The 17,339-nt window shown below is 47.7% G+C and overlaps 1 protein-coding gene across 7 annotated transcripts in view; it reads right to left on the reverse strand.

Moving 5' to 3' along the window:
* The window catches only part of LOC115202268 (caskin-2-like), a 94,857-nt gene that overhangs the window by 14,365 nt on the left and 63,153 nt on the right, over window positions 1–17,339 (reverse strand). For all 7 annotated transcript variants that reach the window (XR_003879934.1, XM_029766309.1, XM_029766294.1 and 4 more), the window contains exons 4-9: window positions 17,021–17,118; window positions 14,905–15,050; window positions 13,472–13,567; window positions 7,558–7,688; window positions 851–959; window positions 500–608 (exon numbers count right to left, since the gene is read on the reverse strand). Coding sequence is in view for 6 of the 7 variants with exons in the window: in XM_029766309.1 (XP_029622169.1) it covers window positions 500–608; window positions 851–959; window positions 7,558–7,688; window positions 13,472–13,567; window positions 14,905–15,050; window positions 17,021–17,118 (689 nt within the window). In the remaining variant the exon portion in view is untranslated. The remainder of the gene's footprint in view (window positions 1–499; window positions 609–850; window positions 960–7,557; window positions 7,689–13,471; window positions 13,568–14,904; window positions 15,051–17,020; window positions 17,119–17,339) is intronic.

Here is a 17,339-nt window from a genome sequence, read left to right on the forward strand (position 1 = left end):
AAATATTTTAGCCACTTAGGGGAGACAAAAATGTTCAGCTGCCCCTTTAAGGGTAACAGTGAAACTGGCATGTCTGTCTGGGAGAGATGAGAGTCTCCCATGTCTCTTCACTAGCAGTTGAGTTGAGCGAGCTCAAACAAGCTAACATGAAAAACAACCTAGCATGTGAACAAAATGATATCCATAGCCAAGAAACACAAGGACAAACTCACTCAAGTAGACTCTATGGCTACACACTTCTAAAACAGCCAACATACTTTGAAAAGAACTACAGCAGCGATTTATATGCTATAAATCAAAACTCATACTTGACTTTTTCAGTTTGTGAGTAAAATGGTCGCACTGTAGAGCCCTGGTTGAAGGACAATAAAGCAGGCGGAAAACACAGAATGAGAGGTAAAGACTGCCAAAGAATCATACTTCATGGAAAAATGTCTTCATTTGTTAACAACTATCTCCTGTCCCAGTGTATTCCAGTGGTGAGCGGTGCTCTGTTCACCTCGTAGGAGCTGCTTGATGTCCTTGCTGGCGTGAGAGGTGGTGAACTGGTTCACGATGTCCAGGGCTGTCTGGTTGTACGTGTTACGGATGTTCACGTCTATACCAGCCTGTCAAAACCACACACAACGTTATTGTCAATCAGATGTGCACTGAAACACAGCAACACATTCAACATCAATGTTCTCAAGTCTAATGCAGTCAACGGCAATGTACTGTACAGCCTATTCAATAATACACTTCACTTACATTGGACAACATGTTACCAACTGTTAGTTGAACGTGGTAGAATATTGATTGAATCAGACTAGTTAAAGACTAAGTGAGGGTGATGTCCCTCCAGGTGTCTTACCTCTAGCAGCTGTCTGACCACCTCCGTCTTGCCGTAGAGGGCAGCCTCGTGCAGGGCAGTGCCAGCCTTAGTGGCCCTGTTGATGTCGATGCCCGCTTTCAGCAGCAACCTGAACCAGAGAGGAACAACACAGTACTACTTTAGTACAGATTCAAGTTTACAAAGGCTGTTAACTCCAGGGTGAATTGTAAAGGTTTCTGCGAGGCAGAACCATGGATGGAGCCAGCAGGACCAGATGCCAGAACGGTACATTATGTCAATGGCAGAGTGTTACAGTGATCCACCGTAGCTAGTCTGCTCAACATCCCACATCACATGAACTCACTGAGGTGCCAGGGGGAAATGTGGAGGATTCACACACTCAAATATCCTGGTAGTGATCAAGGCAGTTAACCCATTGTTCCTAAGCCATCATTGAAAATAAGAATTTGTTCTTAACTGACTTGCCTAGTTATATAAAGGTAACATTTAAAAATAAAAAGTAGACAAGTTAAGCTTTAGGAATATTAGTGGGAATGTCAGAGCTCTTCTGGGAATGTGCAGCATGGAACGTTTGTGAGAGTGGCAGGAGAGGTATATTCACACACACACACACGCAAACATAGCACACACACACTAGGCAAGGGGAAGTGGGCATCCACACGCGCCCATATGCAAATAGTTTGGTAACTAACTACCGCAAACCAATAACCCCTGTCTTTCCATGGCATTCCTGCTCACCAGCCAAACCAGAACCCCACCATCTCACAATGACCTCTGTCACAATCACACCATTTAACTATACTAACCCAAAATAACAATACAACACTGATTCAGACAGTGACAGTGATTTGCATCATCAGTTTGCCTCACCACTTACTTTAGTAAATAAGGCACGAATCTAACAAGAAGTCACTTAGAGAGAGGGATTTTTGGGGCTCAGTTGCCAAGCACAGAGCGATGACTCAGAAGACTGAGCCCTGGTAGAGGGGCCATGCCGGGGACAAATACAGGAGAGAGAGAGAGATATAGAGACAGGGAGAGGAAGAATACCCCTCCCTTACTTGAACTTCATTATTCTCATCCTGTTACAGATACTGTGCTTCAGCATCTCTCACTCTCTCTTCCCATCTCTCTCCCCCCTCCCCCATCCCCCCTTCTCTCTGCCCTGCGGCTGCTAAGCCCCAGGTCAGTGTGCTCGTTTCATTTCCCCTTAGAAACACAAAGGAGGTTTGGCTGGATACTGAAAGAGAGCCCTATCCTGTTCTCCTGTCCTCCTTTGGGGCCGCACTGACTCAATAACCCACTGTTCATATCCCCCCTTTAATACCTCTATTACATGGATGTCTATGTGGGGCCAAAGTGGTGGAACCATGGGACAGGTTACAGCATGTATTGTGGTGACATAACCGTGTGATTGGACCACAGGGCATTGGTATGGAGTCATATGGCCACCGGATCCCAGAAATCCTTGTGCCGTGGTTGAATACACCATTTCTCTCTTTCATTATCAATTAAAGCCAATGAAAGCCTTGACTGTTTCTTTGGTAAGGTGGTTTGGACCAGGGAGGTGTGTCAGAGAAAAGGCAGACCACCACACCACTAATAGGACTCCTTATCACTAGAACTGCTAAAGAAGTCATTTTCACTGCTCATTCATTGTATTTATTACTCTACCATTTAAGTCATGCCCCCCTCAGTCCTTGACTTTTTGCAAATAACCCAGCGGGGCCTGCGCCACTCCTTCGCCCGACAGCGGGGCCTGCTCCACTCCTTCGCCCGACAGCGGGGCCTGCTCCACTCCTTCGCCCGACAGCGGGGCCTGCTCCACTCCTTCGCCCGACAGCGGGGCCTGCGCCACTCCTTCGCCCGACAGCGGGGCCTGCGCCACTCCTTCGCCCGACAGCGGGGCCTGCTCCACTCCTTCGCCCGACAGCGGGGCCTGCGCCACTCCTTCGCCCGACAGCGGGGCCTGCTCCACTCCTTCGCCCGACAGCGGGGCCTGCTCCACTCCTTCGCCCGACAGCGGGGCCTGCTCCACTCCTTCACCCGACAGCGGGGCCTGCTCCACTCCTTCGCCCGACAGCGGGGCCTGCTCCACTCCTTCGCCCGACAGCGGGGCCTGCTCCACTCCTTCGCCCGACAGCGGGGCCTGCTCCACTCCTTTGCCCGACAGCGGGGCCTGCTCCACTCCTTTGCCCGACAGCGGGGCCTGCTCCACTCCTTCGCCCGACAGTTGAAGGCACTGTCCCAGTTGATAATTGCCTCGAAACTGAACCTAAACCGAAACTAATTTCACACATATAACAGATTAAATAAATGAAGTAAAGTATGATGGGGAGAAAGGGGAGGGGAAGCGAACGATGCATAATTATGTCTTCACCAGTCGTGAATGAAGAACAGGATAGGCCATTATATTGTATTGATCCATTCTAATTAGAATCTTAAATGATACGTACTCTAAATCATTCCACTGAATCACAGCAGTCTTATCAGTCTACTCTGGGCTACTTGGAGCAGGCTACACCGTGAGAACATGCTGAACGGCTTTCAATATCTGGGAAAATATCTACATTGTGCAGCAGGTGAGTGTTGGAGACCTTACATTGGCATGGGGAGAAATGTCTCCATGGACAATTTCTTAACTTCACTGTCATTGGCGAACAATTTGCTTGTAAAGAAAACAAGTCTGGCTGGCACAATGAACAAAGTGAGACGGGAGCTCCCTACCTCTGCAAAATAAGGCACCTGCACAGCTGTTGTACTCCTCAACAGTGCTGAAGAATGACAAGACAACGGAACACAAAGAGAAAACCGGAGACTATTACGCACTACAACCAAACAAAGGTGTCAAAGTGTGTTAAATCAAGTGAAATTGATGAAGATTTGAGTCAACTGTTAGGACAAGGGATAACAGCTAAATGAAGTCCAACTGATGAAGATGCACACAATATAAGCGCGAGCTGACAACAACTGACTATTTTTGACTGCTGTCATATCAACACTTACAGTTGAAATCGGAAGGTTACATGCACCTTAGCCAAATACATTTAAACTCTGTTTTTCACAATTCCTGACATTTAATTGTAGTAAAAATTCCCTGTGTTAGGTCAGTTAGGATCACCACTTAATTTTAAGAATGTGAAATGTCAGAATAATAGTAGAGAGAATGATTTATTTCAGCTTTTATTTCTTTCATCACATTCCCAGTGGGTCAGATGTTTACATACACTCAATGAGTATTTGGTAGCATTGCCTTTAAATTGTTTAACTTGGGTCAAACATTTCGGGTAGCCTTCCACAAGCTTCCCACAATTCCTCCTGACAGAGCTGGTGTAACCGAGTCAGGTTTGTAGGCCTCCTTGCTCGCACACACCTTTTCAGTTCCACCCACACATTTTCAAGACTGATGTCTTGAGATGTTGCTTCAATATATCCACATAATTTTCCTTCCTCATGATGCCATCTATTTTGTGAAGTTCACCAGTCCCTCCCACAGCAAAGCACCCCCACAACAAGATGCTGCCACCCCCGTGATTCACGGTTGGGATGGTGTTCTTCAGCTTGCAAGACTCCCTCTTTTCCCTCCAAACATAACAATGATCATTATTGCCAAACAGTTCTATTTTTGTTTCATTAGACCAGAGGACATTTCTCCAAAAAGTACGATCTTTGTCCCCATGTGCAGTTGCAAACCGTAATCTGGCTTTTTTAATGGCAGTTTTAGTTAGGACTCGTTTTACTGTGGATATAGTTACTTTTGTACCTGTTTCCTCCAGCATCTTCACAAGGTCCTTTGCTGTTGTTCTGGGATTGATTTGCACTTTTCGCACCAAAGTACGTTCATCTCTAGGAGACAGAACGCGTCTTCTTTCTGAGCAGTATGATGGCTGCGTGGTCCCATGGTGTTTATACTCGCATACTATTGTTTGTACAGATGAACGTGGTACCTTCAGGCATTTGGAAATTGCTCCCAAAAATGAACCAGACTTGTGGAGGTCTTGGCTGATTTCTTTTGATTTTCCCATGATGTCAAGCAAAGAGGCACTGAGTTTGAAGGTAGGTCTTGCAATATATCCACAGGTACACCTTCAATTGACTCAAATGATGTCAATTAGCCTATCAGAAGCTTCTAAAGCCATGACATCATTTTCTGGAATTTTCCAAGCTGTTTAGTGACCCCTTAACACGCAAATCCCGTTAGCGGGATCGATTTGACAACAGCCAGTGAAATAGCACAGCGCCAAATTCAAAAAACAAAAATCTCATTATTCAGATTTCTCACACATACAAGCATTATACATCATTTTAAAGATAAGATTCTCGTTAATCTAACCACAATGTCAGATTTCAAAAAGGCTTTACGGCGAAAGCAAAACATTAGATTATGTTAGCACATCACCTAAACAAGAAAAACCAAACTGCCATTTTCCAAGTTTGGAGAGGCGTCACAAAAACCAGAAATACAGCTAAAATGAATTACTAACCTTTGACGATCTTCATCAGATGACACTCCCAGGACTCAATGTTAGACAATACATGTATGTTTTGTTAGATAAAGTTCATATTTATATACCCCCCCAAAAAATTTGGGATATAAAAACTGGCGCGTGATCACACATTGGCGCGTGATGTTCAGAAAATGTATTGCCACTCAAAACTTCCTGTGAATGAGCACATCAATTTACAAAAATAATCATCATAAACGTTGATAAACTTTACAACAGCTATTGAAAGAATTATAGATACACTTCTCCTTAATGCAACCGCTGTGTTAGATTTCAAAATAGCTTTATGGCGAAAGCACATTTTTCAATATTCTGAGTACAGAGCTCAACCATCAAAGCAAGCTATACAGATACCAGCCAAGTTCAGGAGTCAACTAAACTCAGAATTAGTATTATAAATATTCACTTACCTTTGCTGATCTTCATCAGAATGCACTCCCAGGACTCCTACTTCCACAATAAATATTTGTTTTGTTCGAAATACTCCATATTTATGTCCAAATACCTCCTTTTGTTCGCGCGTTTAGATCACTATCCAAAGGCATAATGCGCGAGCGTAAATCCAGACACGAAAAGTCAAAATGTTCCATTACCGTTCGTAGAAACATGTCAAACATTGTTTACAATCAATCCTTAGGGTCTTTTTAACATAAAACGTTGATAATATTCCAACCGGACAATAGCATATTCATTCCAGAAGAAAAAGAAGGAACAGCGCGCTCCCGTGCTCGCGCATAACCAAGTCCTTTGTCCTCAGGCAGTCCACTGATTGACTGAGCTCCTATTCTCTGCCCAGTAACAGGAAAAGGATGAAACAAGTTTCTAAAGGCTGTTGACAGCCAATGGAAGCCTTAGGAAGTGCAACGTGACCCCACAGACACTGTAGTTTCGATAGGGATTCAAAAGAAAAACTACAATTCTCAGATTTCCCACTTCCTGGTTGGATTTTTCTCAGGTTTTTGCCTGCCATATGAGTTCTGTTATACTCACAGACATCATTCAAACAGTTTTAGAAACGTCAGTGTTTTCTATCCAAATCTACTATTAATATGCATATCCTACCTTCTGAGTCTGAGTAGCAGGCAGTTGAATTTGGGCACGTTTTTCATCCGAACGTGAAAATACTGCCCCTTATCCTTAACAGGTTTTAAAGGCACAGTCAACTTCGTGTATGTACACTTCTAAGAAAAATTACTTGTGTCATAAACAAAATAGATATCCTAACCGACTTGCCAAAACTATAGTTTGTTAACAGGAAATTTGTGGAGTGGTTGAGAAACGAGTTAATGACTCCAGCCTAAGTGTATGTAAACTTCCGACTTCAACTGTATATTGATTATAATGCTACTGTTGCTTTTGCCTCGAGTTTCACTATTTATCAAGGCCACTTCACGCTTATAATGATGTTTAGGTTACTGATGTTTTCATCTTTTGACCGTGCGTATTGGTGGTTGGGGTATGTTTTGTGTATATATAAAAATAAGCTGTTACCGTGTCCAACACATATACTTTCTGTTTCATAGTTGTAACAAAGGAACTCCACTAAGAACATTTCTTGAACACCTGATTTTAGTTTTTTGCGTATAGTGTACAGTAACAAACTAATGAAAATGCTATTGAGTTCTTTGGAATAAAATAAAAATCGTATTCTAATGTTACCCAAGGCCTTCATAAACACAATCAAATGATTATTTTTGCGACAGCACATATAAAAAATATGAATTCCACTGTTAGAATGTTGCAGTCAGAATGACTGCTCATTAGCTTGAAGGCGGACCATTAGAGGCCCAGCAGTTCTAGTGTTAACAGTCTGGTCCCAGCTACTACTGATAAATCAGCAACCACATCTCACTGGCAGCACTGCAGCCTCACACCAGAGAGCCTCCCGCTCCGTCTCTCTCTCCAGTGTCTTTCTGCAAATCCATCTCTCTTGCTCTCTCAGCCTGGTGACAGACTGCTGCAGCTGTCAGTGAAACATGGGAACAGGGCTGCAGAGTAGACCCCCTCCCCTTCTCTATGGCAGGGCTCAGGGTGAGCTGGGTGTCTGGTACTGGACTGTACTAGACAGACTGATATAGGTCTCCATACTAGGGGATTGGGACTGTGGCCCCTGGTTGAGTAGACATTGGACAGGCTGTTTTATAGCCTCCCAGCTAGTCAGAGCAGAGATTGGGGTACTAAATATATGGCTAGATCCACCAACAATAGGAAGTCTCTTACCGGATGATGTCCTTGTGTCCGTTGCGTGCGGCGAGGTGCAGCGGAGTGTTGAAGCCTGAGTCTGCAGGTTCCTTACTATTACCCTCTAACAGAGCCACCACCATGTTACTGCTCAACAACAGCTGAGCAACCTGACAGGGGGAGGGAGGTCAAAAAAGTAATAAAGCCATGGAGACCAGAAGAGAGGAGAAAGGGAAATTGAAGGAGAGAGAGCAAGAGAGAGAGAGAAGAGAGAGCGAGAGAAAGCGAGAGAAGGGGGGGAGGAAGGGTGATAAAGAAAAGACAGGGTGATGAGTACATGCTTCAACTGTTACCAACACATGTACATTTCATGCACTGTTAGGACAAGGGATAACGCACACACACAAGTTTGAAACCTTTAGGAGTTCTGTGATTTGACATGGGAGGCCCCATAGGTGAGTGTGAGGTAAAACAGGAGTGACCCAGGGGCATAAACAACCCCACACATCTGGCCCACACACTGGATGACACCTCAACACCCACTGACTGACTACTGCTGCTGGGAAACTGGTCTGGGACAGAGGACAGGAGGACAACACAAAGGGACAGAGAGGGAAAAGGAGAGAGAGAAAGGAAGAGTGGAAGGAGAGAGAGAGAAATAGAAATAGGGAGGGCCTCGCCACACCCTGGCACCCCAACACAGCAGCTGATGCCCATAAACACACACACACACACACACGGTGGAGCCAGTTTCAGCATTCTAAAGATATCCCATTCTAAATAAATCCTGGGGGACAATAGTTACAGGCTAACTCTCTCAAGTCTCATTTAACAAACACACAAGCACAAACAAAGCTGCCCAGCAAACCTTCCAGTAATAGAAGTTACAGACGGACTTGCCAATACTTCCTCTCCAGCCCACATCCAGATAAATAAGAATGAAAGACAAGGGGATTTTCCAGCTCAGTAGGAGAGGAGAGCAGCATTCACAATGTGTGTGTACACTATTACTTCACCCTGGCTTGGTTCGGCTTCACACTGTCCTATCCAAACGAAACGCTGCTGCAGCACTATTTATGACCGGAGACTTTGATTGAGGCAGCACACAGAGTTTGAAATACACTCACATTGGCTTGGTGGTGTTTGAATGGCTATAGGAACTGACAAATTCATATACAAAGCTATTGTGCGGTCAGGGAGAGAGAGTTGTTTCTGAAATTGTCAAACTGGTTTAATGATGCAGGCTTAAACTGCCCAATTCACCATTAAGTCATAGTAACCAAATGAAAATTTGAGATGGAGAGTGTGAAAAATGAGAATAACTGTGCTCAAGGGAGAGAGAAAGAGAGGAGAAATGTTTAGAGAGAAGTACATGTGCTCCAGTAAGAAAACCAGCATGCTCAAGGATGAGAGAGACAGAAAGAAAGACAAAGTAAAGAATGCAGAAGTGAGATGTATTTGATGGAAGAGGAGCAGTCGTGACAACGCAGCCCATCCCAGCTCCAGTGGGGTTGTACTGTCCAGCTGTGACCCCTGTCTGTCTAGACTAACACAGGCCATGACAGAGTTCCATCACTCCCACAGCAGGCTGCAGTCCCCCTGTCTGTCTAGACTAACACAGGCCATGACAGAGTTCCATCACTCCCACAGCAGGCTGCAGCCCCCCTGTCTGTCTAGACTAACACAGGCCATGACAGAGTTCCATCACTCCCACAGCAGGCTGCAGCCCCCCTGTCTGTCTAGACTAACACAGGCCATGACAGAGTTCCATCACTCCCACAGCAGGCTGCAGCCCCCCTGTCTGTCTAGACTAACACAGGCCATGACAGAGTTCCATCACTCCCACAGCAGGCTGCAGCCCCCCTGTCTGTCTAGACTAACACAGGCCATGACAGAGTTCCATCACTCCTACAGCAGGCTGCAGCCCCCCTGTCTGTCTAGACTAACACAGGCCATGACAGAGTTCCATCACTCCCACAGCAGGCTGCAGTCCCCCTGTCTGTCTAGACTAACACAGGCCATGACAGAGTTCCATCACTCCACAGAGGCTGCAGCCCCCTGTCCATCACTCCCACAGCAGGCTGCAGTCCCCCTGTCTGTCTAGACTAACACAGGCCATGACAGAGTTCCATCACTCCCACAGCAGGCTGCAGCCCCCCTGTCTGTCTAGACTAACACAGGCCATGACAGAGTTCCATCACTCCCACAGCAGGCTGCAGCCCCCCTGTCTGTCTAGACTAACACAGGCCATGACAGAGTTCCATCACTCTCCCAGCAGGCTGCAGCCCCCCTGTCTGTCTAGACTAACACAGGCCATGACAGAGTTCCATCACTCCCACAGCAGGCTGCAGCCCCCCTGTCTGTCTAGACTAACACAGGCCATGACAGAGTTCCATCACTCCCACAGCAGGCTGCAGTCCCCCTGTCTGTCTAGACTAACACAGGCCATGACAGAGTTCCATCACTCCCACAGCAGGCTGCAGCCCCCCTGTCTGTCTAGACTAACACAGGCCATGACAGAGTTCCATCACTCCCACAGCAGGCTGCAGCCCCCCTGTCTGTCTAGACTAACACAGGCCATGACAGAGTTCCATCACTCCCACAGCAGGCTGCAGCCCCCTTGTCTGTCTAGACTAACACAGGCCATGACAGAGTTCCATCACTCCCACAGCAGGCTGCAGCCCCCCTGTCTGTCTAGACTAACACAGGCCATGACAGAGTTCCATCACTCCCACAGCAGGCTGCAGCCCCCCTGTCTGTCTAGACTAACACAGGCCATGACAGAGTTCCATCACTCCCACAGCAGGCTGCAGCCCCCCTGTCTGTCTAGACTAACACAGGCCATGACAGAGTTCCATCACTCCCACAGCAGGCTGCAGCCCCCCTGTCTGTCTAGACTAACACAGGCCATGACAGAGTTCCATCACTCCCACAGCAGGCTGCAGCCCCCCTGTCTGTCTAGACTAACACAGGCCATGACAGAGTTCCATCACTCCCACAGCAGGCTGCAGCCCCCCTGTCTGTCTAGACTAACACAGGCCATGACAGAGTTCCATCACTCCCACAGCAGGCTGCAGCCCCCCTGTCTGTCTAGACTAACACAGGCCATGACAGAGTTCCATCACTCCTACAGCAGGCTGCAGCCCCCCTGTCTGTCTAGACTAACACAGGCCATGACAGAGTTCCATCACTCCCACAGCAGGCTGCAGTCCCCCTGTCTGTCTAGACTAACACAGGCCATGACAGAGTTCCATCACTCCCACAGCAGGCTGCAGCCCCCCTGTCTGTCTAGACTAACACAGGCCATGACAGAGTTCCATCACTCTCCCAGCAGGCTGCAGCCCCCCTGTCTGTCTAGACTAACACAGGCCATGACAGAGTTCCATCACTCCCACAGCAGGCTGCAGCCCCCCTGTCTGTCTAGACTAACACAGGCCATGACAGAGTTCCATCACTCCCACAGCAGGCTGCAGTCCCCCTGTCTGTCTAGACTAACACAGGCCATGACAGAGTTCCATCACTCCCACAGCAGGCTGCAGCCCCCCTGTCTGTCTAGACTAACACAGGCCATGACAGAGTTCCATCACTCCCACAGCAGGCTGCAGTCCCCCTGTCTGTCTAGACTAACACAGGCCATGACAGAGTTCCATCACTCCCACAGCAGGCTGCAGCCCCCCTGTCTGTCTAGACTAACACAGGCCATGACAGAGTTCCATCACTCCCACAGCAGGCTGCAGCCCCCCTGTCTGTCTAGACTAACACAGGCCATGACAGAGTTCCATCACTCCCACAGCAGGCTGCAGCCCCCCTGTCTGTCTAGACTAACACAGGCCATGACAGAGTTCCATCACTCCCACAGCAGGCTGCAGCCCCCCTGTCTGTCTAGACTAACACAGGCCATGACAGAGTTCCATCACTCCCACAGCAGGCTGCAGCCCCCCTGTCTGTCTAGACTAACACAGGCCATGACAGAGTTCCATCACTCCTACAGCAGGCTGCAGCCCCCCTGTCTGTCTAGACTAACACAGGCCATGACAGAGTTCCATCACTCCCACAGCAGGCTGCAGTCCCCCTGTCTGTCTAGACTAACACAGGCCATGACAGAGTTCCATCACTCCCACAGCAGGCTGCAGCCCCCCTGTCTGTCTAGACTAACACAGGCCATGACAGAGTTCCATCACTCTCCCAGCAGGCTGCAGCCCCCCTGTCTGTCTAGACTAACACAGGCCATGACAGAGTTCCATCACTCCCACAGCAGGCTGCAGCCCCCCTGTCTGTCTAGACTAACACAGGCCATGACAGAGTTCCATCACTCCCACAGCAGGCTGCAGTCCCCCTGTCTGTCTAGACTAACACAGGCCATGACAGAGTTCCATCACTCCCACAGCAGGCTGCAGCCCCCCTGTCTGTCTAGACTAACACAGGCCATGACAGAGGTCCATCACTCCCACAGCAGGCTGCAGTCCCCCTGTCTGTCTAGACTAACACAGGCCATGACAGAGTTCCATCACTCCCACAGCAGGCTGCAGCCCCCCTGTCTGTCTAGACTAACACAGGCCATGACAGAGTTCCATCACTCCCACAGCAGGCTGCAGCCCCCCTGTCTGTCTAGACTAACACAGGCCATGACAGAGTTCCATCACTCCCACAGCAGGCTGCAGCCCCCCTGTCTGTCTAGACTAACACAGGCCATGACAGAGTTCCATCACTCCCACAGCAGGCTGCAGCCCCCCTGTCTGTCTAGACTAACACAGGCCATGACAGAGTTCCATCACTCCCACAGCAGGCTGCAGCCCCCCTGTCTGTCTAGACTAACACAGGCCATGACAGAGTTCCATCACTCCCACAGCAGGCTGCAGCCCCCCTGTCTGTCTAGACTAACACAGGCCATGACAGAGTTCCATCACTCCCACAGCAGGCTGCAGCCCCCCTGTCTGTCTAGACTAACACAGGCCATGACAGAGTTCCATCACTCCCACAGCAGGCTGCAGCCCCCCTGTCTGTCTAGACTAACACAGGCCATGACAGAGTTCCATCACTCCCACAGCAGGCTGCAGCCCCCCTGTCTGTCTAGACTAACACAGGCCATGACAGAGTTCCATCACTCCCACAGCAGGCTGCAGCCCCCCTGTCTGTCTAGACTAACACAGGCCATGACAGAGTTCCATCACTCCCACAGCAGGCTGCAGCCCCCCTGTCTGTCTAGACTAACACAGGCCATGACAGAGTTCCATCACTCCTACAGCAGGCTGCAGCCCCCCTGTCTGTCTAGACTAACACAGGCCATGACAGAGTTCCATCACTCCCACAGCAGGCTGCAGCCCCCCTGTCTGTCTAGACTAACACAGGCCATGACAGAGTTCCATCACTCTCCCAGCAGGCTGCAGCCCCCCTGTCTGTCTAGACTAACACAGGCCATGACAGAGTTCCATCACTCCCACAGCAGGCTGCAGCCCCCCTGTCTGTCTAGACTAACACAGGCCATGACAGAGTTCCATCACTCCCACAGCAGGCTGCAGTCCCCCTGTCTGTCTAGACTAACACAGGCCATGACAGAGTTCCATCACTCCCACAGCAGGCTGCAGCCCCCCTGTCTGTCTAGACTAACACAGGCCATGACAGAGTTCCATCACTCCCACAGCAGGCTGCAGTCCCCCTGTCTGTCTAGACTAACACAGGCCATGACAGAGTTCCATCACTCCCACAGCAGGCTGCAGCCCCCCTGTCTGTCTAGACTAACACAGGCCATGACAGAGTTCCATCACTCCCACAGCAGGCTGCAGCCCCCCTGTCTGTCTAGACTAACACAGGCCATGACAGAGTTCCATCACTCCCACAGCAGGCTGCAGCCCCCCTGTCTGTCTAGACTAACACAGGCCATGACAGAGTTCCATCACTTACACTCTGTGAACCTGGGCCAGTGGTGGGGGAGGAGAAACACACACAGTCTTACCTTGACTCTCCCGAACTCACAGGCCAGGTCTAGGGGGGTCTTCTTGGTTTTGTTGATCAGACAGGGGTTGGACTGGTGCTGCAGCAGCATCTCAGACTGAGAGAAACAGACAGGGAATCAACACACACACACACACAATATCAAATACCATACACACTGTCACCGGGGCCATTAGGGGAGTAGGTTATGTTATGTGGATGTGGTCATACAGATAATATTACAACACACATAGCCAGGGAGATGATGTCAGATGATCAGCACCTGGTGCTGCCTGCCGTATCTAAGGACACAGAGTATTTGGTGAAAACAGACAGTCCATTAGCCCTGGGAATACATAGTAGACTAGAGGACCGGAGGCTGTTACATTCAAATGGGACTTCATGGTCTGTGTAGATAAATGCTTTTCACACAAACTGTGGTCCTAAAAGGCTTACAAATCAATTAATGTGGCGTAACCAGAACACATCCTGACAATGCTTGTAGCATAGTTCCTGATCTATTTCCCAATTATTTGAATTCCATTGTATTTGTTTTTTTCTTTGCGCTCAATGCGCAGTTTCTCTAGAGATAAATTAGATCAAAGCCGAACTGTGCGATGTAGTAGTTTCCATCAGGCCAATATTCTACATAGTTTAGCGCAGAAAACGTGGGTAATTAACTACAATGACCATAATCCATTGCATGCCTACTTGTTCCGTCTGTGTGGGGCATACACAGAGGGAGCGCACGATTTAGAGCAGTTGCGCACCGTCTACCATCATGGGACTTGTTTTCATTGTTTTATTCTGTGTTGTCAAAGCGAAAACCATGACTTTTAAATCGGACCAAAACCGAACCGATTTATCACTCAGCACTACAGGGGGTGAGACGGGGACGGACGGGGGTTAGTAACAAAGACAAGGTCCCTAATCCCCCTAAACCTGATCACCCCGGATCACCTGACCCCCCATCATTACCCCCTCAATCCCTACAAATCCAATACCCCTCATCCTGCCTCGTTCTTCTCTCTCCCGGCCTCTCTCCCTCTCCAATCCAGTCACACCACCATGCCTCTCCTCTCCCAGCTTGCTACGTATCCCCTAACCCCTCAATCCCTTAAATGACTGTACCACCAACCACCACTCATCCTACTCTATCCCCTGCCATGTCACATCTGTTTTGGGGCTATGGCTGTGATTTGTTGACAGTTTGTTTACTGTTTAAGACTTAAGTGGACTGACCAAACACATCTAAATCTCAGATAAGTGACCCACAGTAAACCAGTATCAGCTTTGTGGACAGAACAGCATACACTCCACCCAATCCAGCAGAATGGGGATATTTGTTGACAGTGCTTAACGATGGCTGTGTGTAGTGTCATGCCTGTTGTGTAGAGCTCAGTGTGTGTGTGTGTGTGTCTGTCTGTCTGTGTGAGTGTGTGTCTGTGTACTGACCACATCATAGTGTCCGTACTGTGCGGCCAGGTGCAGGGGGATGTGTCCATCCTGTGAGACCCCATTGACTCCAGCTCCGGCCCGCAGCAGCAGAAGGACAGAGTCAGCCTTGCCCTGCCATGCTGCGTAGTGGAGCGGACGCATACCTGCAGGAGGCAGCACATCTATGATCATTGCGAAAATATTCACCCCCCTTGGCATTTTTCCAACTTTGTTGCCTAACAACCTGGAATTAAAATAGATTTTTTAGCAGGTTTGTATCATTTGAGTTACACAACATGCCTACCACGTTGAAGATGCAAAATATTTTTTATTGTGAAACAAACAAGAAATGAGACCAAAATACCTTTTTTTGCAGCAATTACAGCTGCAAGTTTCTTGGGGTATGTCTCTATAAGCTTGGCACATCTAGCCACTGGGAGTTTTGCCCATTCTTCAAGGCAAAACTGCTCCAGCTCCTTCAAGTTGGATGGGTTCCGCTGGTGTACAGGAATCTTTACGTCATACCACAGATTCTCAGTTGGATTGAGGTCTGGGCTTTGACTAGGCCATTCCAAGACATTTAAATCTTTCCCATTAAACCACTCAAGTGTTGCTTTAGCAGTATGCTTAGGGTCATTGTCCTGCTGGAAGGTGAACCTCCATCCCAGTCTCAAATCTCTGGGAGGCAAACAGGTTTCCTTCAAGAATTTCCCTGTATTTAGCACCACCCATCATTCCTTCAATTCTGACCAGTTTCCCAGTCCCTGCCGATGAAATACATCCCCACAGCATGATGCTGCCACCACCATGCTTCACTGTGGGGATGGTGTTCTCCGGGTGATGAGAGGTGTTGGGTTTGCGCCAGACATAGCATTTTCCTTGATGGCCAAAAAGCTCCATTTTAGTCTCATCTGACCAGAGTACCTTCTTCCATATATTTGGGGAGTCTCCCACATGCCTTTTGGCAAACACCAAATGTGTTTTCTTATTTTTTCTTCAACCAATGGCTTTTGTCTGGCTACTCTTCCGTAAAGCCCAGCTCTGTGGAGTATATGGCTTAAAGTCGTCCTTTGGACAGATACTCCAATCCCCGCTGTGGAGCTTTGCAGCTCCTTCAGGGTTATCTTTGGTCTCTTTGTTGCCTCTCTGATTAATGCCCTCCTTGCCTGGTCTGAGTTTTGGTGGGCGGCCCTCTCTTGGCAGGTTTGTTGTGCCATATTCTTTTCATTATTTAATAATGGATTTAACGGTGCTCTGTGGGATGTTCAAAGTTTCGGATATTTTTTATAACCCAACCCTGATCTGTACTTCTCCACAATTTTGACCCTGACCTGTTTGGAGAGCTCCTTGGGCTTCATAGAGCCCCTTGCTTAGTGGTGTTGCAGACGCTGTGGCCTTTCAGAACAGGTGTATATATACTGAGATCATGTGACAGATCATGTGACACTTAGATTGCACACAGGTGGACTATATTTAACAAATTATGTGACTTCTGAAGGTAATTGGTTCCACCAGATCTTATTTAGGTGCTTCATAGCAAAGGGAGTGAATACATATGCACACACCACTTTTCCGTTTAAAAAAAATATATATATATATATATTTTCAAAAAAGAAGTTATTTTGTGTATGTATTACATGAAATCCAAATAAAAATTCATTTAAATTACAGGTTGTAATGCAACAAAATAGGAAAAACACCAAGGGGTGTGAACACTTTTGCAAGGCACTGTACAATACACACATAAACAAACACAAGACAGACAGAAGTACAGTAGACATTTTTGGGTTATCCATATGAAAGCTGATATTAAAATCACAATGTGTTCCACAGATGGAACTAATAGAATGTACCAGCTGATATACAGTAGAATCGCAAGTCATTGTGTAAGTTACTAATAAAAACATCACAGATAATATGAATTAAAGGCAAGTCTGTTTGTACTGAGGCACATGTCGCTAACTGGTCTGAGATCTGTATGTACCAGCTAACATGAAATCTCAAGACAATGTGTGCCACTGATAGAAAACATCAGAGATAATGTCTGTGCTGACTGAGATGATCTCACTGAGACCTGTGTTAGCTGTTTTGCTAGCTGATCTGAGAGCAGGTGATAAATAGTGCTGTGTCTCACCGTTCCTGTCCTTGATGTCCACGGTGGCCTGGGCCTCCAGCAGCAGAGACAGCAGGTCTGTAGTTCCGGTCAGAGCAGCATGGTGGAGAGCTGAGAACCTGAAGACAATAACACACAGAAAGATGATGGAGGGATATAGTACAGAAGCACAATGACAACAGAGAAGAGGAAATGGGAAGATGACGTTTGGAGAGATAGTTCTGTAGAGACATAGTATAGTTGAGTGAAAGACACAATTGAGAGGGCATTGGGATTGTTTGGCAATGAGACAGAGAGAGACACAGAGAAAGAGAGAGAAGGAGACAGAGAAAGAGAGAGA

Source organism: Salmo trutta, chromosome 1 (assembly GCF_901001165.1).
Source record: "Salmo trutta chromosome 1, fSalTru1.1, whole genome shotgun sequence".
In the NCBI taxonomy this organism is placed as follows: Eukaryota; Metazoa; Chordata; class Actinopteri; order Salmoniformes; family Salmonidae; genus Salmo; species Salmo trutta.